At 40.8% G+C, this 24,730-nt stretch overlaps 1 protein-coding gene across 2 annotated transcripts in view; it reads left to right on the plus strand.

The window, feature by feature from the left end:
- The window catches only part of NPAS3 (neuronal PAS domain protein 3), an 866,185-nt gene that overhangs the window by 777,258 nt on the left and 64,197 nt on the right, over nucleotides 1-24,730 (plus strand). For both annotated transcript variants that reach the window (XM_047738684.1, XM_047738685.1), the window contains exon 6: nucleotides 15,368-15,486. In XM_047738684.1, the coding sequence (XP_047594640.1) occupies nucleotides 15,368-15,486 (119 nt within the window). The remainder of the gene's footprint in view (nucleotides 1-15,367; nucleotides 15,487-24,730) is intronic.

The raw sequence follows: 24,730 nt of genomic DNA on the forward strand, positions 1-24,730 counted from the left end.
TTTGGATATAAGATAATTTTGTCCAGTCTGTGAGATGCTCACAATTTAAAGAATATAACACAGTTTACGCACCAAAAACATAATACATGAAACTGATCGGAAGAAAGTGAAAGCCGTACTGTCTACCATGTAGGAATTAATATTAGTAATCATTACAATACCTGTGCATTATTTGTGTCACTCATGGGAAGTACTCTAACGTCTCTCTGAAGAGGAAAAGAGTGCTCCATTTCAAGTGTCATATGTATAAATCGTTTCTGTCTCAGGGAAACTCGTTTTGATGTATTTGGTTTTGCTTGTAACTGAAGCGATTAAGGAGGAAACGGAAAGATGCAGGTCATAACTTTGAGCATAACTTTTGAGGATAAGCATCACAATGGGGGCATTCTCCCTTCGGAATGGACCTGCACTTGTATGTCACTTCCAAACTGCAGCTTTCTCAAGCTCTTGAAAAATCCTAAGAACTTTACTAATGACATGCAAATGGAGTTTGTTGGGAATAAATGCAATAACAGAATGGAGCAATGGGCAAAGGACAGCCTACTGTTCTAGATGGGTTCATTCTCACGGAGGGTCAAATAATGGAAGACCCAGATCAAGGGCAACCTCAAATACCTGGACCCCTGCAGTTGAGAGGATTAACCACAAAACTGTTATGACAAATGCAGGAGGAGCATTCAGCGAGCAGGCAACAAGCCATAGGTGGTACCAGTCTTAAAATAATTATTTGGCACTATAGAATATACAATTTAGACTCAGAAGCCGTCTGATGGAACGCTGAAGTGTCGACGTTAAAAAATATCAAGTACATCATTAGAGAGTTAGATGTGAAGCAGGGAAAGGGGCAGTAATGCAGTCATTAATACAAATTTGCTTTGCACCCAGTTTGAGAAAAGGATGCGTCTACCCCATTTGCACCATCACCATTAGCCATAGCCTTTATCTTTTTAAATTGAAGAAAAGAGGGTAATTCTACAGCAAGGCTAATTGCAAACTCTGTAAATGGAGTCATTAAAAAAATGTCTGCTTTTTTATCCCTACCACTTGGGAAGATTTATGCGTAGCCCTGAAGAAAATATACAAATGACCTAACATCGAGTTCAGATATGGAAATGATGCCGGCACATATATTATGATGCCTACAGACCTATTAGCTGACCAAAATTATAATGATGAAGCCCTGTCTTCCTCGCAGGAAAGCAGGAATACTTCTGCCAAAGGATTAAAAGACTTTGTTTAGGTGCTAAGATGGAGCAGTAGTCACTAAAACTTACTGGGATCATAAGTAAAAGGAAAATTTGCTTAATTATAAGATGTCAAGATAGATATTCTTTAGCAAAGTAAGTTATAGATAATTACTGGGCTATCTCCCACTTCTGGCTCCCCTAAATTACTACAACTATAAATAATGTTACTAGAATATTCTCCAATAAGCCTCAATCCTTTCTTGATGATGGATTTGATATCGTACTTGTAACTGAAAACATTTTGAAAAATAACCACTTCAAGACATGCTGGACTAAAGCCATAATGAAAGCAACAAATTCTAGCTGCTCGGATCGCTCCCCTATGATAAAAAAAATAATAAATGAGCAGAAGACACTGACTCAGGAGACATTTATGGAGACCTGCCAACCCAAACTGTCCTCTATCCCCAGAACACACACACACACATACACATGAAAATAAAAACTGGCTACTTCCAATAAGGGGTTAATATCTAAAATATATAAAGAACTCACACAAATTATTATAAAAACAAATGACCCAATTTAAAAACAGGTAGAGCTCTTGGATAGACATTTTTTCCAAAGAGATGGCCAACAGGCACATGAGAAGCTATTCAACATCAGTCATCATCAGGGAAATGCAAATCAAAACCACAATGAGATATCACCCTACCGCTGTCAGATTGGTGAAAATCAAAAAGACAAAAAATAACAAGCGTTGGTGAAGATGTGAAGAAGAGGGAACCCTGGAACTATTGGTGGGAATGTAAATTGGTACAGCAACTCTGGAAAACAGTATGGAAGTTCCTCAAAAAATTAAAAAGAGAACCACCATACAGTCCAGCAATTCTACAACTGGGTATTTATCTAAAGAAAATGAAAATACCAATTTGAAGAGAGATAAGCACCCATATGTTCACTACAGCATTATTTATGTTAGACAAGATACGGAAGCAACCTGTGTCCCCCAACACATAAACGAATAAAGATGTGTGTGTGTGTCTCTCTCACACATACACACACACACACACACACACACACACACACACAGGAATATTACTCAGCCATAAAAAAAAAAAAAAAAGAATCTAATCTTACCATTTGGAACACCATGGATAGATCTAGAAGGTGTTTTACTAAACAAGAAAAGTCAGAGAAGGACAACTACCATATGATTTGGCTTATATCTAAAATCTAAAAAATATAATAATCAAAACAGAAACAGACTCCTAGGCACAGGAAACCAACTGTTGGTTACCAGAGCAGGAAGAGTTGGAGGGAAGGCACAACCAGTGAAGGGAGTTAACAGGTACAGTCTTCCAGTTACAAAGTAAGTCATGAGGATGAAAATACAGCATAGAGAATATAGATGATAATACTGTAATAACTTTATACAGGGACAGTTGGTAACTAGACTTACACTGGGGATCATTTCATAATGTACACAAACATTGAATCACTATGATGTACACCTGAAACTAATGGGATATTGTATGTCAGTTACACTTTAATTTTTAAAAATGGTGATTGTGCTAGACCCCATCTCTGAGAAGGCAAATTTCAAAAAAGCCACATATGTATACCAGGATTCCCTTGAATTTTCAATCATTGCTTAGTTCTCTAACATTCTCCAGGGGAAACTTTCAAGCATTCAGAACTTTTTCTCTGTCAAACAAATGTATCTCAGGCCAAACTCCTGCAGTCTTCATTCCTGTTAATAACATGGCAGCTCTCATGCAAAACCCTTTCTCATTCTTCTAGGGAAAGAGTGGCCAGATTTCCCTAATAAAATATAGGACTCTCAGTTAAATTTGAAATGTATATGCAGTATTTGGATGATACTGAAAACAAAAGTCATTGTTTATTTGAAATTCACATTTAGTAAGGTTTCCTGTATTTTACTTGGGAACCCTAATGAGAACTAAACTGTGCTAGAGCCATCACCTTTTCCACAAGCCCCACTTCTGCCTCTTCATGCTTATGAAAATCATGCTCTCTTGGAGGCCACCACTCTTGAAACTCTCTCTTAAAGACGCCATTATTCCTATGCTTCTGACTCTCTGGTGCAAAAGAGGAGTGGCCATCATGCTTCGTTTCCACCGTCACTTCTGGACCGTTTCCCCCAATATCATCACTTCAAAATTTCCTCAAAATTTTTTACAAAGGACCATCTTTATCTATTCTCAGTGCCATCAGCTGTCAACAGCCACATCATTCACCTACTGTTCTCAATGGTGTCCACTCGTGCTCTGCAGTCTTCCTGTGCTGCAATCTCTTCAAGGAGGCAACAGGTGCCAGAATAATAGTTTCCAGAATGACTAACTACTCCACACACTTCCTTGACGGCCACAGCTCAAAAAGCTCATTCTTTGACTTGCCTTCAGCCACCCATTGGCATAACCATCCCTTGACCTTTAACCATGCTTCATTTTTAACATGCCAAACATCTGTATAAAAAAAAAAAAGATAAAAATTTTCTAAGATATAAATGCAACAAAAAGAAGTCACAAAGGGAAAAACATAGAATTCTCAATATAAAATTTAAAAACATGTATTGGTGAACATTACAAACAGGAAATGCAAATATATGGGAAAATATTTACAAGAAGTATGTCAAAAATAATATCCATGAGGCACCTGGCTGGCGCAGTTGGTTAAGCATCTGACTCTAGGTTTCGGCTCAAGTCATGATCTCAGTCGGGTCATGAGCCCTGCATTGGGCTCTGTGCTTAGCACGGAGTCTGCTTAAGACCTCTCTCTCCCTCTGTCCTTCCCCCTTCTCTAAATAAATAAGGCATTCAAAAATATAATATCCTTAGTAAAGGAAACTATCTCATTCAAATTGATAAGAAAGAACTAAAAACCCAAGTGTAAAACAGAGGACATAAATGCAGGATTCATTGAAAAAAATTCACATGGCCAGTAAGTATGGATTAAAACATCTTTCAACTTTATTAGAAATAGAAATGCATATTAAACATGTGAGGTGTTTTTGCACACCTTTTCAGGAAGACCCCAGTAAAGTATCTTCTCTCACTCTTCTGCTATTTTTTTTATCAAGTGAGAACAAATATTTTAAGATAGCAATCAATATGAACACTATCAAACACTGTTGATTATATGTAAATAAAGCATAACTTTTCTGCAAAGTTGTATGCAAAATCAATTTGTACACATTAGGTTTTTTTTAGAAAGAAAGAAAGAAAGAAGAAGAAAGGAAGGGAGGCAGGGAGGGAGAGAGAGAGAGAGAGAAAGAGAGAAGCGAGAAAGAGAAAGTGAGAAAGTGAGAAAGAAAGAAAGAAAAGCTAGCTCATGTTTTTAAACCTAGTAATACCACTTCTAGAAATCCACCCTAAGAAATAATAAAAAAGTTGAAGGAAGATTCATTTCAAAAAAATTCATCACCAAGCTATGGAACATTACATAGCCAGTAAAAATAGCATGGTTGAAGTGATAATAATATGGGCAAAGGCAGATACTCTCATTTCTGTTTTTTTTAAAAGCAGGTTTGCAACCAAGAGCTCCAATATCCTTTTATTCCCCCAAACAGTGTCTAATAAAAGTACTGCTATTATCACACAGTGAGCCATGACTTTTACTATGGACTCTGAAAAACAATCTGCGGGGTTTGAAGCGGCAGGGGGTGGGAGGTTGGGGGAACCAGGTGGTGGGTATTGGAGAGGGCACGGATTGCATGGAGCACTGGGTGTGGTGCAAAAACAAGGAATACTGTTATGTTGAAAATAAAAAAATAAAAATAAAAATAAAAATAAATAAATGGTCCCTATTTTGAAATCAGTAGATAAATAAATAGTAAATAAGAATGCAGCAAAACATCACTTTTAATAGTGACTATAAATGAGTGACAAGGTTGTAGAGATTTTTTTTTTAATTTTCTGGTTTACTCTTTCATATTTTCCAAATTTCCTATGAGCGTAGAGAGAATAGAGAACGATATAAACTTATTTAAAAGCCATAAACAGCATCCTCACAAATCCCTTCTGAACAAACCTCCCCCTTCCTGGCTGCCTCCTCCAGGTCACCACCCCATTACCCTTTTCTCTTCCGCAGCCCATCACTCTGTTGCTTTCACTTGCTTGCTTTTAACCCTTGGCAATCCCTCACTCTAGGGACTTTCTTTCCTTCCCATCGTGCCAGCTCCCATCCCTGGGAAAAGTTCCCCATCCTGAGCACTGCCTGGAAAGACCACAAAGTCACTGTTATTAGGGTACTCTAGAAAATTTGTGCTCTTAAAATTAAGCAACTTCCAGCCACTGTCAAGTCTTACTACTTATTTTCTATCAGTCCAATTGCTTTGCCCACATGGGCTGCTATATCGGCTTTCACTTTCAAAATCCTCTCCTCTCCATGTCCTCTATTGAAATTAAGATGTTCAAGGCCATTCCCATCACACTTCTCTCTCTCCCCCCACTCTCTCTTTTTTCTCTCACATCCTCCCTTTTTTTCTTCCCCCTCATTTCAGAGGTTCACTTATCTTTCTCAGTCACTGATTAAATATCCTTTAGGATTTAAATTCTTCAATGAGCATTTCCAGTGTATACACCTTTAAGTTCAGTCTTCTTGATCAGTGAACATGCTCAGGACCCTTTATTTTCATTACCAAAACTCACCAAAGAGAAGAAAGTCATTTATTTATTCAGTCTTCCTCCCCTTTCTGTCCTGAAGCTGCTCCCTCTGGAGTTGCTGGAAGAATGAACAATGCTGGTGGGTATATCCGGGGGCACTGAACACTCTGGACAGTTGTGTCCACTAATTCCTCTACTGGTTTCCTACATGTTAAATTCTTTGTCTTTTGTATAGCACTTATTTTAATTTTGGACCAGAAAAAAAAAAAAAAAGATAACATGTCTAGAATTGGTCACTAGGACACATCTATCTAAATAATGGTTTTCTATAAAGCCTTTTACCAACCCGATGTTCTGAAATTACAGTGTGAGGTGTGTGTGGCATCTTCACTCAGTTATCCATGTGAATTTCTGTCTTCTCCAAAGCGCTCCCATCAGTGAGCCCCCTGTGTCCATCCAACCGACCCTCACCCCACCTTGCTCTCCAGCCCCTTACTCCTCATTTCTCTTCTTTATAGGGTTCATCATTGCCAGAAGTTTCTACCTATTTCCCCTTCTCCAAGATGTAAGCACTTACATTTACAAATAACTCTAGCTCATTGTAGATACTCAGTATTTAAATAACTGAACAAGGACTAAGTGAGTGATAATAAAACATCTGACAGGTGCTTACATGGGCTACTTTAAAACCTCATCCTGTCTTTTAGGGTCGTGAGCTGAGTAAGGGCAAAAAGTTCTGGGGACAGGCCAAAGAGCCACCTTTAAATCCTTAAAAGGAGGTGATGCAATGTCTACAATAGCCAAACTATGGAAAGAACCTAGATGTCCATCAACAGATGAATGGATAAAGAAGATGTGGTATATATATACAATGAAATACTATGCAGCCATCAAAAGAAATGAAATCTTGCCATTTGTGACGACGTGGATGAAACTAGAGGGTATTATGCTGAGCGAAATAAGTCAATCAGAGAAAGACAATTATCATATAATCTCACTGATAGGAGGAATTTGAGAGGCAGAGTGGGGGTTTTCAGGGGTAGGGAAGGAAAAAATGAAACAAGATGGGATTGGGAGGGAGACAAACCATAAGAGACTCTTAATCTCAGGAAACAAACAGGGCTGCTGGGGATGGCGGGGAGGGATAAGGTGGCTGGGTTATGGACATTGGGGAGGGTATGTGCTATGGTGAGTGCTGTGAGTTGTTTAAGACTGATGATTCACAGATCTGTACCCCGGGGGCAAATAATACATTATATGTTAATAAATAAATAAATAAGATGCTCAGAAGCAAGGGTACTTTCAGGTTTGGTGGGGCTTGAAGCCCATAATATTTAATTCTTTAACAATAAAATTGCTAATATAAAATTTTGAAAAAAAGAACCTCAAAAGGTGTGCTCCCAGTTGAGAGGCCTGCAGTTGATGTCTGTGTATCAATGGCTCAAATCACCGCCTGATTTGGCAGCTGGGTTCCATAACCACTTCTCATCCCACGGCACTGCTGTAGTCAGTCATAGAGCTTTAAAGGCAGAATGCATATGCGTGTGTTTGCAAGTGACTTTGCCACCTGACTCCTGTCTATACCCCCATTTTACAACATAGTGTGTTGCCCACATTTGCTCCTGAAACGGAGATCTGGCCAGAATGCTCAGAAAATAAACATGGCCGTTCCACCCGGTCCTGGCAACTGGTACTCGCCCCATGGATGGGCTGCATGGGAGACTCATGTATATAAAATAGTATATTAAAGTAAACTTACAAAAGCAAAGAGCAATCATTGCAACCATAATTTTTTTCTTCCTCTTTGGGATTCTAATTTTAAAAGCATTAAAGGAGACAGCTGCTCATGCTGTGATATGCGCTAAACAGCCTGAAGGATGGAAAAAAATATATTTGTAGCTCATAATAACTATTGACCTTTCTGATATACAATGTTCTCTGTGTTAGCTATTCGGTTCTATCAACAGTGAAGATTGAACATGACTTTTTAATAGAAAACATGGGGTTTTGAGCTGCCTTCACAAAGGTGTTTACGTATTATTTTGTTTTGTACTACAAAAGACCAAGTCCTGATGCCCTTTGTCTGACATCATGTTTGTTGTTTAAAAATTAAAAAAAAAGAGAGAAAAGAAAAGGAAAGGAAAGGAGAGAAAAAAGAAAGGAAGGAAATAAAAGAAGGAAACAGAAAAGGGGGGAGGGGGAGCCTCGATGTTATTGAGTATGTTTTATATGAGGAATTGGCTCGTAACCACTTTATAGTCGTGATAAAAGCATTGCCACACTGGATCCCATACGCAATATTGGTAATGGAATCCAACAGCATCCCGGGAGGATGCGCCATATTTCTCTCCCAGAATAGATCCCTCAAGTGGCCACATTTATAGGGCGTCTCTGGTAAGATTTAAAACACTTGCTGGCAGCCTTCGTACAGCCTGTTCCTGGGAGTGCAGAGCCTGCTGCAGAGCGGGCCACACTGGATGCCCTGTACTCTCAAAGGCCATCTTTACACTGCCTGGGTTTTCCCCTTGAACTTTCCTGGGGCTTTCGTAGTCATGTACAGAAACACCCACTGGTAGCAGCTTGACTCTGACACTGAGTCTATGTCCCCAGAGCAGTATCATCCACACACCAAGTACAGAACAGCAGGCGGCAGCCAAACACGCTCCTCTCCCTCAGGGGACAACCTCACCGAGTAGCAACCCCTGCCAGGCGCAGGAAACCTGAAAGGCAACCTTATGCGTCGTGGTTCTCATCCCAGGCAGGCAGATATTGCCAGCGAGTGTGTGCTGACAGGTGGCATGGGTTGGCAGATTATTATTTTTTTCTTTCTTTTTTTTTTTTTTGGCGGATGATCCTTAATGTGACTTTGAAAAAAGTTTATTACATCATTATTGAACCACAATTATTTTCACAGCTATGCTCTAGAGTTTCAGTTAATGATTCACAAGTTTCTAAACAAGGCTGAAGACTCACAACTGAGTGGGAGCAGGAATTGGCTCTAATGAGACTTAAATAAATTCAGGGATTTTTATTGTTGTTTGTTGGTGGGTTTTGTTTTGTTTTTTGGGTTTTTGTTTGTTTGTTTTTTGTTTTGTTTTGTTTTTGGTCATACTGCAGAGCAAGAACCGAAGCTGCTAGAGGCTGATTGCTGAGCCAGAGCTCACGGGCTGGAACTGCATTTGCATGGCACCCAAAGGGTGATGCAGTGCGTGTTCACGGAAAATGGTGGGCACTGCCTTGCCTCCATGGTCAAGGATCTCAGTCTAGTCTACTGAAGCCTGTTCTCCCCTTCCAAGTTGCCTGGCACATGGTAGAGAACAGGTCAGTGGGATGAAGGCCAACTCTCAAAAACAGAACGAAGTATTCTCTAATTCTGGGGGAAATGGGGCCCATCCTTTTTCAACTACCAAACCACATGGCTCAAAATATTTTGCAGAACATGCCTTGGAGATGAATACAATGAGGGGCGTAGAACTCCCTCTCCTCAAAAACAAATAAACTACAACAACAACAAAACACCAAGTCTTGGGCCAAGATGTTCCGTGAGCATGGGGTGCCATGGCTTCTTAAAAGAAAGCATCTAACTATTTATTCTGCATGCACACGGAGTGACTACTTATGTGAAACACCATGCTGGGCACTTTCAGCTCCCAGGGTGGGGGGCAAAGGGAGGTGGGTAAGGGAGGCAGGAGGAGAGCAGGGAATAGATACCACATAATAGACAAGCAAGACATCAGGCCTGCCTTTCAAGATCTCCCAATCTTGTAGATGGCACTGTTGATAGCATCTTTTGTAAATCGCACATTTAAAAAAATCAATTGAATATTTACCTTTGAAAACACAAACTCTGCTTAGAAAAATCAGCATCACAGGTAGAGTTTCTTGCATATGTGAATTCGCCAGGTACAGGCACAGTGGGCAATGCATTCCTTCTCACTATTACAGGAGTTTTACCCATGTTGTTGTCACATGCCAAAACAAGGCCATGATTTTTCCAGAAAGAGGGTCGATGTGGGTGTTATATTAGTCATGTATTGTTGCATAACAAATCACCCCAAATATTTTGCTTAAAGCCATTTCACATGTTTTCTACAGGTCAGGAATCCAGTAACAGTTAATCTGAGTAGTTCTAGCTCAGGATCTTCCCTGAGGTTACAATGAAAATATCAGTCAGAGTGTAGTCATCCGAAGACTTGACTGGGGCAGAAGGGTCCATTTCTAAGGTCAGTCATGTGACCATGATTCACTAGGAAGCCTCCGTTCCTTGCAACACTGGCCTCTCCACCAGGTTGCCCAATTTTCCTCACAATATGGCAGATGGCTTTCATCAGAGTGAGTAGCCCAGGAGAGAGCCAAAAAGAACCCATTCTTCCTGTCGTGACTGAGTCATATTCCACCATTTGCTATTTATTAGAAGTAGGTCACCGAGTCTAGCCCACACTTCCTTTTGGAAGCAGGAATATTGAACAATTTATGCATTTTTAAATGACCACACTTGTCATCCTGGATGAATATAAAATCTGATGTGATACTATCTGTGAGACAAGATTTATTTACCACGGTTGTCCTACTGTTGGGAAACTAGGTTGGGAAGATCTTCTTACATGAAAGTCAGCATTTAACAAATAGTAGCTCCTGAATATATTAGACATAGGTAAATACATATATGTACTTATGTACATATATGTATACTTTTAAACTCTGAGAACAAGGAACCACCGTAGGTGGTAAAGGGGATGCAGTTTAGATCTGTGTCAGCATTTTTGCCCTGGAATGCCTAGCATAAGACATAAAATGAAGATTTAAATAAATAACTCTAAGGGCGGTATTTGGCAACATCATGACCTTTGGAGTCAGACAAACATATGTCATGTCTGTGTGCTCTTCCACTGACTATCTGGAAGACTTGGACAACAACATTTTTATATAATAAAGATCTAATATTTGTATCCAGTCAGTATGGGCAAAGTTATGCTGCAGTAAAAAATGATTCCAAAATTGTAACAAAAATTTGTTTCTGTGAGGGTCCACGCTATCTTATTTCCAAGACCCAGGCTGATAATAGGGCAGGCACCATCTGAAATGTTGACAGTTACCATAGCAGAAGGAAAGAAAAAGGACCTCTTTCTACGAAGAGACTGGCTCTTTTCAAAGATTCCACCTAGAAGCGACACATGACTTTGACTCACATTTCCTTGACCTGAGAAAGCCATAAGACTATAGATAACTTCCAAGGGGCTGAGGAAGAGCAGGAAAACTTTCGTAAAAAAAGAAACAACTTGCCATATACTTGACACCTACTCATTCTAAAGTCCTAAAATACATCAGTATCTAACAAAGCTAACAGAATACGACAATGAAACAATTTGGCTTCATCAGGGTAATTGCAAAATGAACCAATGTCTCTTCCCTTGTAAAAGCCCTTTTGGTTATTTGCACTTTGGTTTGTCCTGTATGCACAGAACCTCTGAAAAAGGAGAGATTCATTTACGCAATGAAATAGGAAAAGAATATATTTAACTACCTGTGTTAGCAGCATAGCCCGATACACCTCTCTTTCAAAAGGAAAAATACTTCTTTCGTTCACAACTGAGGAGCAGCCAAGTTTTCTCAAAACTTAATTTTTCTTGGCCTTCCCTCCTACAATCAGGATTTGGTGGCAGTTAGAAGGTTCTGACATGGGGTTGGGGTTGCACTGAAAACATTTATAGTGTATGAAAAAGAAAGCTCCTCTTTATGCTGGGGCCCCATCTCTTTGCAGAGATCCTGGAAAAAATCCAGGAAGTGTTCAGGTGGACCTGGCCCTAGGATTAGCCAGTAGAACTAGATGGTTCCCAGCTACCCCCTCATCTTCCTCGAGCTTCCCCATCACCTCCTGCCCCTACATACTAATAAGGAAGCAGCAAGTACAGCTCTAGTCAGGGATTCATAAACAAATGTGAAATAACGCAGATATGATTTCACATTATGGTGGCATTTGCCAACATAAAAATTATTACAACTTTGCTATAAATTGTTCTGTAAATTTTACAAAATATGCAAAAACTGACATTTCAAGAGCCGAGATAATTTAGATTTATTAAAAAGTTGAGGCCCTTGAGATTCAGCAAAAGAGAGTCTATTTCTTTATCTCGCTTTGAGTTGCGTGGGTCTCGTTTGTGTTTTGTTTTCCAGCTCCTTGTTTATAATTCATGGGTCAAAACTGGCCCTATCTGGGCTTTGACCACTTAATCCAGTTTCAGCCATAAATTTCTCCTCTGTCTCCGGAAGCGGATGGAGCTTCTCTGAATCCCAAATTTCTTATCAGAGCACGCAGCAATCATGGCCTGCCTCAAAAAAGCTGACAGAAAAGCATCTGATCTCTAGAAAGCACTCTAAAATGCTTCTTTGGCATAGACTGGCCCTCCATCTCTATAGGGCACAGTCTTAAGGACCCCTCTCCTGCCACCCTGTCCTCTTCACACACACCCATGCACACATACATATATGCACACATGTGTACACACACACATTCTCTATTCAATGCCACAGGCACGTTGCACATCACCAAGGCTACATACACTCTCTCCTGAGAGAGCCCTCATCAAAATCTTGCTTCTCACCCGAGACACTCAGATAGCTTCTCTTGGAAAGCTACCACTGTTGCCTGTCACCTACGGCTAACACATCTCTCACAAGAGAGCCGCCATTGTCAGAGCTGGGATAACCAGCGTGTATTTGCTAGCCCTTGAAGGAAGCACAGCCAAGGACAGCGTGTGCTGTGAATGAGTTTGTTACGTGTCCCTTTGAGAGGGACAGCATGGCATGTTACTCCCGCCCCACCCTCAGAACTAGAAAGTCATATGGAATGAAAAGGAAAATCTTTATCAGAAATCCATCTCTTTTCTAAGTTGCTGCCTCGCTTTCTCCTCAACTCCCCATTCCCCCATGGTGGGAAATAAAGCTCAAAGACCACTTTGGATCTTAAATCTCAGCTTCAATGGAGCAAAACCTGACCTTAGCATTCCTCTCCCACCAATGGTCCTGGGTTTAATTACTGCCACCCCTGTATGTTTAGGCAATTACCGTTGTAACACAAGGTGGGGGGGTTGTTGTGTGCGGGGCCTCAGTCAGCCCAGGACATCGTGTTCAGCCCCCACAGCTCATACAAAGCTTGTCACTCAGCAGGAAGCAGCCGTGCCCACAAAGTGTTGTACTCCGCAATTCTCCGTCCTGGAAACAGTAGTTTCTAATGATGCCTGAATTCTTCACTCTTCTGGAGTGAGGCAGTTTCTTTCTCCTGCGGTCACGGTACCCCAGGACCCTGGCCCTAAAATACATCTCACTTCTGTGGGAAGTTTCATTTTTCTTCAGCTATTGCGAACACGATCCTGCTGAACAGAGCTGAATTTTTAAGGCCGAGTTTGTGGTGTGGATTCTGATGGCTTCCCGTTAGTTCAAGTCTCTGAGGACCAGTGCCAATAAATGTGAAAGGGACAACAGTAGATTGGCATACTTTTCCATTTCCACCAGGATGAGAAACTGCTATAAATGAAGTCTAACCTTAAATGTATAATCTGTCCTTGGGAAGGGGAGGAAAGAAAGAAAAAAAAAAAAAAAGGATATAGCATCTTCAAGCTCTCGGCATCCCTTACGAGAAAAAATTGGTTCTAAGGGTCTCTGATCTTGTGTTTTAGTAAAATAGAACTGCACGGCTGACTGACAGTTCTGATCTAAAGCATTTACGTTTAAGTTTTGATCTCTCTGCTTTTGATTAAAACTAATGAGCTCATTTAATTCAAAATGGGAATCTCTGATAAGAGAAATAAGGTTGATGTGATTGGATTAGAGGGGCAAATTAAACTCTTAGAGCAGAAGTTTGTGCTTATATAGTGTATTAAAAAGCTGTTGGCGTATTATGGCGTGTTAGATGATGAGAAAAATTTCATAGTAATTCATATTTAATCAGAAGAAATGAAAGTACTAAATATAACATAGCTCTGCTTTTCCCTCGAGTGATAAAAAGCTGTACATTTAAAATGACATCAGATCCATGCTCTCTAAAACAAAAAAAAAAAGAAGAAGAAGAAGAAGAAGAAAGAAAGAAAGAAAAGAAAATCTTAAGAGAGACACATAAGAAAGGGATACTTGTCAGAGGCTCCCTCACCCCAGAACAGAAGTGCCACAAACATAGGAAAATACAGTCCTGTTTAGGCAGGAGTGCTACAAGAAAAGCCACAGACCACAAACAGTAAGGTTTCTGTATCATAGGAGCTCCTATTCTCCCTTCTGAGCATTAAGTTTCACGTAAGAAATGGGTATTTCTTTCCCTTAGAAATAGATGGAATATGGTTCTTGAAGTTCAAAAGCTTGTTTTTCCTCTTTTTCTTTGTGTTTTAATAACTATTTTCGTACATGCTTAATTCTTACAAGTTCCTTTGTGACCCCTATTTCTTTACCCCCACCCCTCGTGGGTGAAAAACTCGTGAGAAAACTCGTGTTAGGCTTCTCAAAACAAATCTTGTTTGTTGTTGGATATATATTTTTTTAATTTTAGACTCAGAAAAATATTTTAAACTTTAAAGTACTAGTTTAGAAGAGTGAAATTAGACAGTATCGATTAGGCTTAAAAGTACCAAAATTAATTTCTTTGCAGGAAATCACTTAAATGGATAAAAATCCCTCAGAAGGCAGATTTATGTGGCCTTCTGGCCTGTTTGCAGAAAGATATTTTTATATCAACAAGACTGAAAACTACCCTTTTAAGTTTCAGAAGTAAAGAAGCATTCCGCTTAGTCTACAAATGTATGAAGCGAAAGAGTAACTGTCTCGCTTAAGAGAGGAGATGATTATTTGTTAATATCCTTTTCCGATGGGGGTGGAAGGCAAGCAGTCATTAGAGACAGCAGGGGACAATACTGTAGGTGGTTTTTATTCCTTTCTGTCTATACACTCCATTCTCAGCCCTCTGTCATGAGTCAGTTGAGAAGACTTAATGCTTTCTCATTCCCCACAACAAAGACCAGCTCAGGAGGGCAAGGACCCTGGCCAGGATAGAGTCCCATTGTCCTCCGAACTGCCCAGTGGACAAATGTTACAAGAAGGGATTTGCAGGGAGAACAAAGAGCCAGAGATCCGTACTCCCCATCAGCAGCCTGCCTGCCTCGGTGTTGGTTGATTCCTCCCCATCAGCAGCCTGCCTGCCTCGGTGTTGGTTGATTCTGTAAATCAATGGTGTCCTCCTTTCTCCTGACTACTCCATCCCTGTGCACCTGGCAAGCCTCGAGGGGTGGCTGCTGTTACTTACTTACTTAAGACCCTACTTGGGGAGCTGCTGGAATTTAAAAGGCCTCTCCTGCTAGAAACTGGAATGGAGTTGCTCTGGATTCATTAATTTTTCTTTTTTATTTTCTGCAAAGTAAACATTTTCTAAATGAGGTAAATTGATTACTACGCTCTTAGCACCCATCAGTCATTTATTTTTAGTGAACTCAAGGATTGCACCTGAGCGGTAGCTGTGAGGGGCTATGTAGACATCTAAATCATGTGTGTATATATTTTTGTATTCTTCAGTGGAGTCAACCAGCCCCAGTCTGCTAACCACTGACAACACCCTTGAACGTTCCTTTTTCATCCGAATGAAATCTACTCTGACCAAACGCGGCGTGCACATCAAATCGTCAGGATATAAGGTAAGCTGGGCTCTGGGAAGGGACATACTCCTGTCTCAGGTCAATCCTAGGTCATTTACATCGAATTTCCTGGCTGCTTTGGGTCCATATAATTAATGTCTATGACCTTGAGCAGCCCTTCGGGGTCTCAGTTATTTTCCTGTCTCAAGGTAGGGGCTTCATTAATCCTCTCATTCTCACTTCAGACTTTGCTGAGGCACTAAACCCCTCCAAAGAGTGTCTTTTCTTAAAACACTTGTTAATAATGCACCAAGGTCTTCAGCATTTGCTAGAAATTCCCTTTGATGGGGAAGGTGAGCCAAATTCACATCAGTCCTTAAGACAAGCGTTCTAGAATGGCTACTTGTAAGAATTCTGCTTCTCCCTTCAAATCCCCTCTTTCTCTGTAGAGGAAGACAGTCCATTTTCCTAACTTCTTGGCCATCAAGACTCACACACGTAAATAAGAAAATCAGGTTAGGCATCAGGAATCTTAGTTGAAATTATAATTATTGCACATTCAATCATACCTTAGCATCCATAGAATACTCAACATACAGAGCACATGTTCCTACAACAGCAAAGACCATGTCTGGAGTCATAATCTACATTATTATCGTTTTAAGGGTAAGGATACAAAAGCCTCCTAATCTCGGGAAATTCCACCATTTCGGTTACTATAGCAACATAAATTAAGACCTATGAAATTTATGAAATGCCTTGGGCAACCTGAGTCTTATCAATTTTACAACACACTAACCAGTCCCTCAAACAATATTTACTGTATGCAGGAGGGCACGCAGCACCCAAAAGTATGAGAGATGTGGCCGGCATGACCTTTTCCAGTTTGGGAATTGAGAGCATCTGATAGCTCATTTCTTCAGGGTTACCATAGCATTGTCAGGGATGGTTAAGAGTCATTATCATTGGGCTTAAAAACCATATATAAGTCATCAGAAACCAGTGGCCACCTATAAGTCAGAGTTGGGTACTTTCTTTGACGTGAATTCTTCAGTGAGAAAAAGGAAGGAGGTAGGGAAGCAGGCCCTTCCGTGAATGACCTTTTGCTGAGCTGTCCTACCATCTGAAGGGCAAATTTGGAGCATCCTTAACCTTTAACAGGGTTGGAAGCAAAGGAGAGGCACCGGGCAGCTCCGTCTGTCGGGGCTTTACCCTACAGAGGCCCGTTACAAAGGGAGATGGTGGAGGAAAGAAAACCCCGACTCTCTCCTTAGGACTACTTTTATTTTTCCTGCCTTACTGAACCCAAGATATTTATGAGTCACGACGTGTGTAGCATGAGCAAGTTTGGAATTCTGAAAGCAAGCTGTAGGTAGAGTGGTTAGTGTCACTGTAATGATAGCAAGATTCAGTTTTGGCATTCCTGTCTCTAGAAGTCAAGACGGCTTCCTTTCACCTGTGTTCTGTCAGTGTTCGTGCGTCACTTTCAGTGGTTTTTACTGGTTTGTAGGAGGTGTGTCCCAGGAAAGAAGGGCGGGAAAGGTGAGGTATAGTTTGACAAAGCAATATTTAGTATACTTTGGTCTCATGAGATAATTTTTTGAACAATAAAAAATTATTGCTTTCACTTGACTAACGTGAGATCATAAGGTCCTGCACAATTTTGAATTTACAAGAAAAGTGGGCTGTCCAAGCAGAAAAATAGTTCGTATTTCAGTCTAGGCAAGAGAACCTGTAGCTCATGTTCTCTCTGTGTTGCGGTTCGGTCAGCTCAGGACCGCTGTTTTTGCTGCCTGGCCTGAAACTGGACAAGCTCACTTCTTAAATACTCATAGATTGATTATTCATTCAATGAATGTCTCTTGAGTTCCTACTCTGGAGCCTGTTCTAGATCCTGTAACCCAGCATTAAACAATAAAAAGTCCCTGCTTTTGTGGTACTTAGATTCCAACAGCAGGCTAGAGTCAATAACAATAAATAAAAAGGTGATTTCAGATGACGATGATGTCCAAAACTACAAGGACTACCATAGCAGACTTATTACAATACGCTGGACATGGTGTGACATGTGTGTGTGAGCCCTCACAGCAGTCTCAGAAGAAAAAAATGTTCATTGTTTCCACTTTACAGGTAAAGAAACTAAGGCTAGGGGTTAATTAGCATACCCAATGTCACACATTGAAGGGAGAGAGCTGGGGTTTGAACTCTGGGAGCCTGGCTCCACATCCCATGCACTGAACCACTAAGCTACCCTGTTATGCTGAGAGTAAAGCAAGGTCATGCATGGGTGGCTGATGGGGTCCATTTTAGACAGAGTCACAGGAGGTCTCCCTGTGGAGGTGACATGTCACCTGTGAGTGGTAAATGAGAATAGACCACGATGGAAATGTGGAAGAACAGTGTTTGGGGCACCTTGGTGGCTCAGTCATTGAGTGTCTGCCTTTGGCTCAGGTCATGATACCAGGGTTTTGGGATCAAGCCCCACGCTGGGCTCCCTACTCAGCAGGAAGTCTGCTTCTCCCCCTCCCACATCCCTTGCTTGTGTTCCCTCTCTTGTTGTGTCTCTGTCAAATAATAAAATCTAAAAAAAAAAAAAAAAAAAAAAGAAAGAGAGAAAAAAGAATAGTGTTTGCAGAGCTCCTTGGGCTTAGGATTAAAGACACCTTGTTGTAAGAAGGCACCCTCAAGAAAAAAATATGAAAAAGTATAATCGTGAACACCAAGATTGGAAAAGAGGAGTTATTCCAGTTTCCATCAAATCTAAGCATGTTGAGGCAATCCTACTCCTTTGACGTACCCTGCTGGTATGTCTTTCTAAAGACACCATGAAGGTCTCCATCCAGTACCTTCCCTCCCACCCCAGGACTTTGAACACGTGAGTTGATTCATCCACTCTTCCCCCAGTAAGATGAATCGTCCAGCAGATCCAGCTCCCCCACCCCGCCCCGCCCCACGATGCCCTTGCCTCATTAATTAACCGTGTCTATAAGTCAGTGGAAGAGCTGATGGGGAGCCCATGCCATGACACAGCTGAATAACGTCCCTATTTATCTGTTCGTTTGCAGTAAATAAATCTAACAGCTTATAAAACATTCAAATAAAACTGGTAATCACCCCACCACCACACAATAAGCACAAATAAAAAGAAACAGCGATGATAATTTCACCACGCTCCCAATATTCCTCTTAATTTATCACCATGGTTTGCTTTGTTCTTTTCCCGTAAAGCTCCGAGATGTTAAGCCGTGCCCAGTGCAGACCACGATACTTCTCCCCATTTTTCCTGTGACCTCGGCACATAACACTTTCGACTAGGTCCATCACCTCCTCTGCCACTCTTTCTTTACTGTTGTTGCCACGGACCTTAACAGTGGCTGCCAAAGTGACATAACCCGTCAAACATTGACTCTCTGACAGATCCTCTGCCCGCCGCATCAGACCTCTTTGATCTACCCCGTACGATGTTTAGAAACCTCCTCTGCACCAGGCATTCTTTGAATCTCACATACTGTCATTGTGCCCATTTTGCAGGTGGTAAAACTGAGCTTTAGTTGGGCTCAGTACTTTGCTCGTGTTCACAACATCTCTTAAGTAGCTACTGAGGAGCCAGGACTGACCAGGCAGTTAGGCTCCAGAGTCTGCCCTCTCCTACCCTCTGCTTCACTGGATAACAGATAGAGTCCAAAGACGAACTCGGCACCAGCTGAACCTCGGCATGCGGAAAGTTCATCACAGTTTTTAAAAAGAAAATCCTCTGGCCTGATTAAGACCTTCTCTTCTAACACAGCACGTCCCACGGCCCTCATTTATGGAGATCTGCAGACAGTTACCTTCTTTCCAGGGACTCTTAACACCCACCCAGGGACCCAAGACCAAGAACTCTAGCCCAAAAAGTACCCTCTCAGAATCTGCAAATTCAAGCAGAGAGTGTGATGGAGGCTGCTCTTCCTTCCACACCCCAGGCCTCAGGAAAGTTGCCCTCTTGCCAGTGAAGCTTCCCAGCCGTGAGCCGACATGCAGTTGTCTCTGTCCTCATTTGCTTTGAAATCCACAGTAACATGTTATCAGGCCCGGCTGCTTTTTACGCCTCAGGGGCTTCTGGTGGTTTGGGTCCCATTGTCGGCCACATATCTGAGCGCAACACAGCTCTCCTTTAAATTGCATTGCCATCAGTATTCTGCCTTCTTGATTAGGTCTATGTCTGAGGGAACTTACTAGGTATAGCACAAGGGGTAAAAGGAGATATGTAATCAGGGAAATTAGAGAAGTAAAGACTAATTGGGTCGCCTCCTTAGCTCCTGTCTTTGGAGGATAGTTTCTGTAAGCCTGGGACTGTCAGTTTTCTAATCTACTCCTAAATGCCCACCAGCATCACTGTCATTTCTGGAGTTTTTATCCACACACATGATGATGTCCTAACTCTGACGGCAGAGAGGAGCATCCCGGCTGGGAAAGAGAGACAAAGAGAGAAAATCTCTATCATGCTTATAGAATGCTGAGAATGTCTCTCAACTCACCACAGAGGTGAAAACCTTCCCATGCCGTGGGGTCTGGCTAGGACATATAGGAACAGATTACTGAGGAAGCAAAGGGGCATTTGGATTCTTCCCAAAACAAACAACAACAAAAACCCAGCCCCCATCCGGGATGATCTGAGTATGGATTTGCCTGTAGCTAAGTGTCCAACTAAATGATATCTGTAACCAGTCCAGGCTCCTTATGATATGAAGAGTCAGAAAGCATAAGTAATAGAGAAAATAGTTTGTAGGTTCGCTACCTTATTAGGACTGCCGATATACCTCAGCTCTAAGAATACCTGTATTTAGACAGGAAGTAACAAAAGCAAAAAAATGAGAGGGTGCTAATTAGCTAAAGCAAATTCCTCTTCACCTTCTCTAAACACAGAGATGCCTTTTAAATTAGATCTTGAGGGGCGCCTGGGTGGCTCAGTGGGTTAAGCCGCTGCCTTCGGCTCGGGTCATGATCCCCGGTCCTGGGTTCGAGCCCCACATCGGGCTTTCTGCTCAGCGGGGAGCCTGCTTCCTCCTCTCCCTCTGCCTGCCTTTCTGCCTACTTGTGATTTCTCTCTGTCAAATAAATAAATAAAATCTTTAAAAAAATAATAATAATAAAATAAAAAAATAAATTAGATCTTGATTGTATTTTTCAAGTTCATGGTTGTATCTGTTTTGTGGGTAAAGGCACTCCCCTAATTTTATTAGTATTTGTTTTATTTGGGGTGTCATAAATCCCATTAATGATTTGATTAAATCCGTAGAGCCTCTCCCAAGGTAAATTCATTTTGCATTAGGAAATTCTTGAATCCCGGAAGTGAATCCAGTGATCTTGGGTTACAAAACCTTATTTAACAAGAGGACATCTTTGGTGTACTTATTAAAAAAACAAAATCCAATGAGTACACCTTCCAGAATGTATTTCACCAAAATTACAATACCCTCTTCCTTCCTCCTCATTTCTCCTTCCCATATATTCATTTTGTGTTAATACATATGGAAGTCCTATTGGAAAAAACATCAACTACTAGACTGCAAAAGTACAAAACCAAGAATTACATTTTGATCCCATTATGCAGATAGAGATAATCTTCTGAAAAAGTGTTTCTCAGAAAACACTTTTTATAAAAATGATACCTGATATTAAAGAATGACATCTGTAGTGAAGAGTTATTTTCAGTGGTACATGGGTCTCTGTTTTCTCCTGTTCACTTAGGTGTGCAGGTTGCATCACTGGGACTTCAATGTCAAAATCAGAGCTAGCTCAGTTTTAAAGTTCAAGGCTTTTCATATGCAATGTATTCTTATTTTTTATTTTTTATTTATTTATTTATTTTTATAAACATATATTTTTATCCCCAGGGGCACAGGTCTGCGAATCGCCAGGTTTACACACTTCACAGCACTCACCATAGCACATACCAACCCAATATCCATAACCCCACCCCCCCCCTCTCCCAACCCCACTCCCCCCATCAACCCTCAGTTTGTTTTGTGAGATTAAGAGTCACTTATGGTTTGTCTCCCTCCCAATCCCATCTTGTTTCATTTACTCTTCTCCTACCCCCTTAACCACCCATGTTGCATCTCCTCTCCCTCATATCAGGGAGATCATATGATAGTTGTCTTTCTCCGATTGACTTATTTCGCTAAACGTGATACCCTCTAGTTCTATCCACGTCGTCGCAAATGGCAAGATTTCATTTTTTTTTAAAGATTTTATTTATTTATTTGACAGAGAGAAATCACAAGTAGGCAGAGAGGCAGGCAGAGAGAGAGGAGGAAGCAGGCTCCCTGCTGAGCAGAAAGCCCGACGTGGGGCTCGAACCCAGGACCTGGGATCATGACCTGAGCCGAAGGCAGCGGCTTAACCCACTGAGCCACCCAGGCGCCCCAAGATTTCATTTTTTTGATGGCTGCATAGTATTCCATTGTGTATATATACCACATCTTCTTTATCCATTCGTCTGTTGATGGACATCTAGGTTCTTTCCATAGTTTGGCTATTGTAGACATTGCTGCTATAAACATTCGGGTGCACGTGCCCCTTTGGATCACTACGTTTGTATCTTTAGGGTAAATACCCAGCAGTGCAATTGCTGGGTCATAGGGTAGTTCTATTTTCAACATTTTGAGGAACCTCCATGCTGTTTTCCAGAGTGGTTGCACCAGCTTGCATTCCCACCAACAGTGTAGGAGGGTTCCCCTTTCTCCGCATCCTCGCCAGCATCTGTCATTTCCTGACTTGTTAATTTTAGCCACTCTGACTGGTGTGAGGTGATATCTCATTGTGGTTTTGATTTGTATTTCCCTGATGCCGAGTGATATGGAGCACTTTTTCATGTGTCTGTTGGCCATCTGGATGTCTTCTTTGCAGAAATGTCTGTTCATGTCCTCTGCCCATTTCTTGATTGGATTATTTGTTCTTTGGGTGTTGAGTTTGCTAAGTTCTTTATAGATTTGGACACTAGCCCTTATTTGATATGTCATTTGCAAATATCTTCTCCCATTCTGTCAGTTGTCTTTTGGTTTTGTTAACTGTTTCCTTTGCTGTGCAAAAGCTTTTGATCTTGATAAAATCCCAATAGTTCATTTTTGCCCTTGCTTCCCTTGCCTTTGGTGATGTTCCTAGGAAGATGTTGCTGCGGCTGAGGTCGAAGAGGTTGCTGCCTGTGTTCTCCTCAAGGATTTTGATGGATTCCTTTCTCACATTGAGATCCTTCATCCATTTTGAGTTTATTTTCGTGTGTGGTGTAAGGAAATGATCCAATTTCATTTTTCTGCATGTGGCTGTCCAATTTTCCCCACACCATTTATTGAAGAGGCTGTCTTTTTTCCATTGGACATTCTTTCCTGCTTTGTCGAAGATGAGCTGACCATAGAGTTGAGGGTCCATTTCTGGGCTCTCTATTCTGTTCCATTGATCTATGGGTCTGTTTTTGTGCCAGTACCATGCTGTCTTGATGATGACAGCTTTGTAATAGAGCTTGAAGTCCGGAATTGTGATGCCACCAACTTTGGCTTTCTTTTTCAATATTGCTTTGGCTATTCGAGGTCTTTTCTGGTTCCATATAAATTTGAGGATTATTTGTTCCATTTCTTTGAAAAAAATGGATGGTACTTTGATAGGAATTGCATTAAATGTGTAGATTGCTTTAGGTAGCATAGACATTTTCACAATATTTATTCTTCCAATCCAGGAGCATGGAACATTTTTCCATTTCTTTGTGTCTTCCTCAATTTCTTTCATGAGTACTTTATAGTTTTCTGTGAATAGATTCTTAGTCTCTTTGGTTAGGTTTATTCCTAGGTATCTTATAGTATTGGGTGCAATTGTAAATGGGATGGACTCCTTAATTTCTCTTTCTTCTGTCTTGTCGTTGGTGTAGAGAAATGCAACTGATTTCTGTGCATTGATTTTATATCCTGACACTTTACTGAATTCCTGTACAAGTTCTAGCAGTTTTGGAGTGGAATCTTTTGGGTTTTCCACATATAGTATCATATCATCTGTGAAGAGTGATAGTTTGACTTCTTCTTTGCCGCTTTGGATGCCTTTAATTTCCTTTTGTTGTCTGATTGCTGAGGCTAGGACTTCTAGTACTATGTTGAATAGCAGTGGTGATAACGGACATCCCTGCCGTGTTCCTGACCTTAGCGGAAAAGCTTTCAGTTTTTCTCCATTGAGAATGATATTTGCGGTGGGTTTTTCATAGATGGCTTTGATAATATTGAGGTATATGCCGTCTATCCCTACACTTTGAAGAGTTTTGATCAGGAAGGGATGCTGTATTTTGTCAAATGCTTTTTCAGCATCTATGGAGAGTATCATATGGTTCTTGTTCTTTCTTTGATTAATGTGTTGTATGACATTGATTGATTTGCAGATGTTGAACCAACCTTGCAGCCCTGGAATAAATCCCACTTGGTCGTGGTGAATAATCCTTTAATGTACTGTTGAATCCTATTGGCTAGTATTTTGGTGAGAATTTTTGCATCTGTGTTCATCAAGGATATTGGTCTGTAGTTCTCTTTTTTGATGGGATCCTTGTCTGGTTTTGGGATCAAGGTGATGCTGGCCTCATAGAATGAGTTTGGAAGTTTTCCTTCTATTTCTATTTTTTGGAACAGTTTCAGGAGAATAGGAATTAGTTCTTCTTTAAATGTTTGGTAGAATTCCCCCGGGAAGCCATCTGGCCCTGGGCTTTTGTTTGTTTTGAGATTTTTGATGACTGTTTCAATCTCCTTACTGGTTATGGGTCTGTTCAGGCTTTCTATTTCTTCCTGGTTCAGTTTTGGTAGTTTATATATCTCTAGGAATGCATCCATTTCTTCCAGATTGTCAAATTTGTTGGCGTAGAGTTGCTCATAGTATGTTCTTATGATTGTCTGTATTTCTTTGGTGTTGGCTGTGATCTCTCCTCTTTCATTCATGATTTTATTTATTTGGGTCCTTTCTCTTTTCTTTTTGATAAGTCTGGCCAGGGGTTTATCAATCTTATTAATTCTTTCAAAGAACCAGCTCCTAGTTTCATTGATTTGTTCTATTGTCTTTTTGGTTTCTATTTCATTGATTTCTGCTCTGATCTTTATGATTTCTCTTCTCCTGCTGGGTTTAGGGTTTCTTTCTTGTTCTTTCTCCAGCTCCTTTAGGTGTAGGGTTAGATTGTGTACCTGAGACCTTTCTTGTTTCTTGAGAAAGGCTTGTACCGCTATATATTTTCCTCTCAGGACTGCCTTTGTTGTGTCCCACAGATTTTGAACCATTGTGTTTTCATTATCATTTGTTT

The sequence above is a fragment of the Lutra lutra genome, chromosome 7 (genome assembly GCF_902655055.1).
Source record: "Lutra lutra chromosome 7, mLutLut1.2, whole genome shotgun sequence".
Lineage (NCBI taxonomy): Eukaryota > Metazoa > Chordata > Mammalia > Carnivora > Mustelidae > Lutra > Lutra lutra.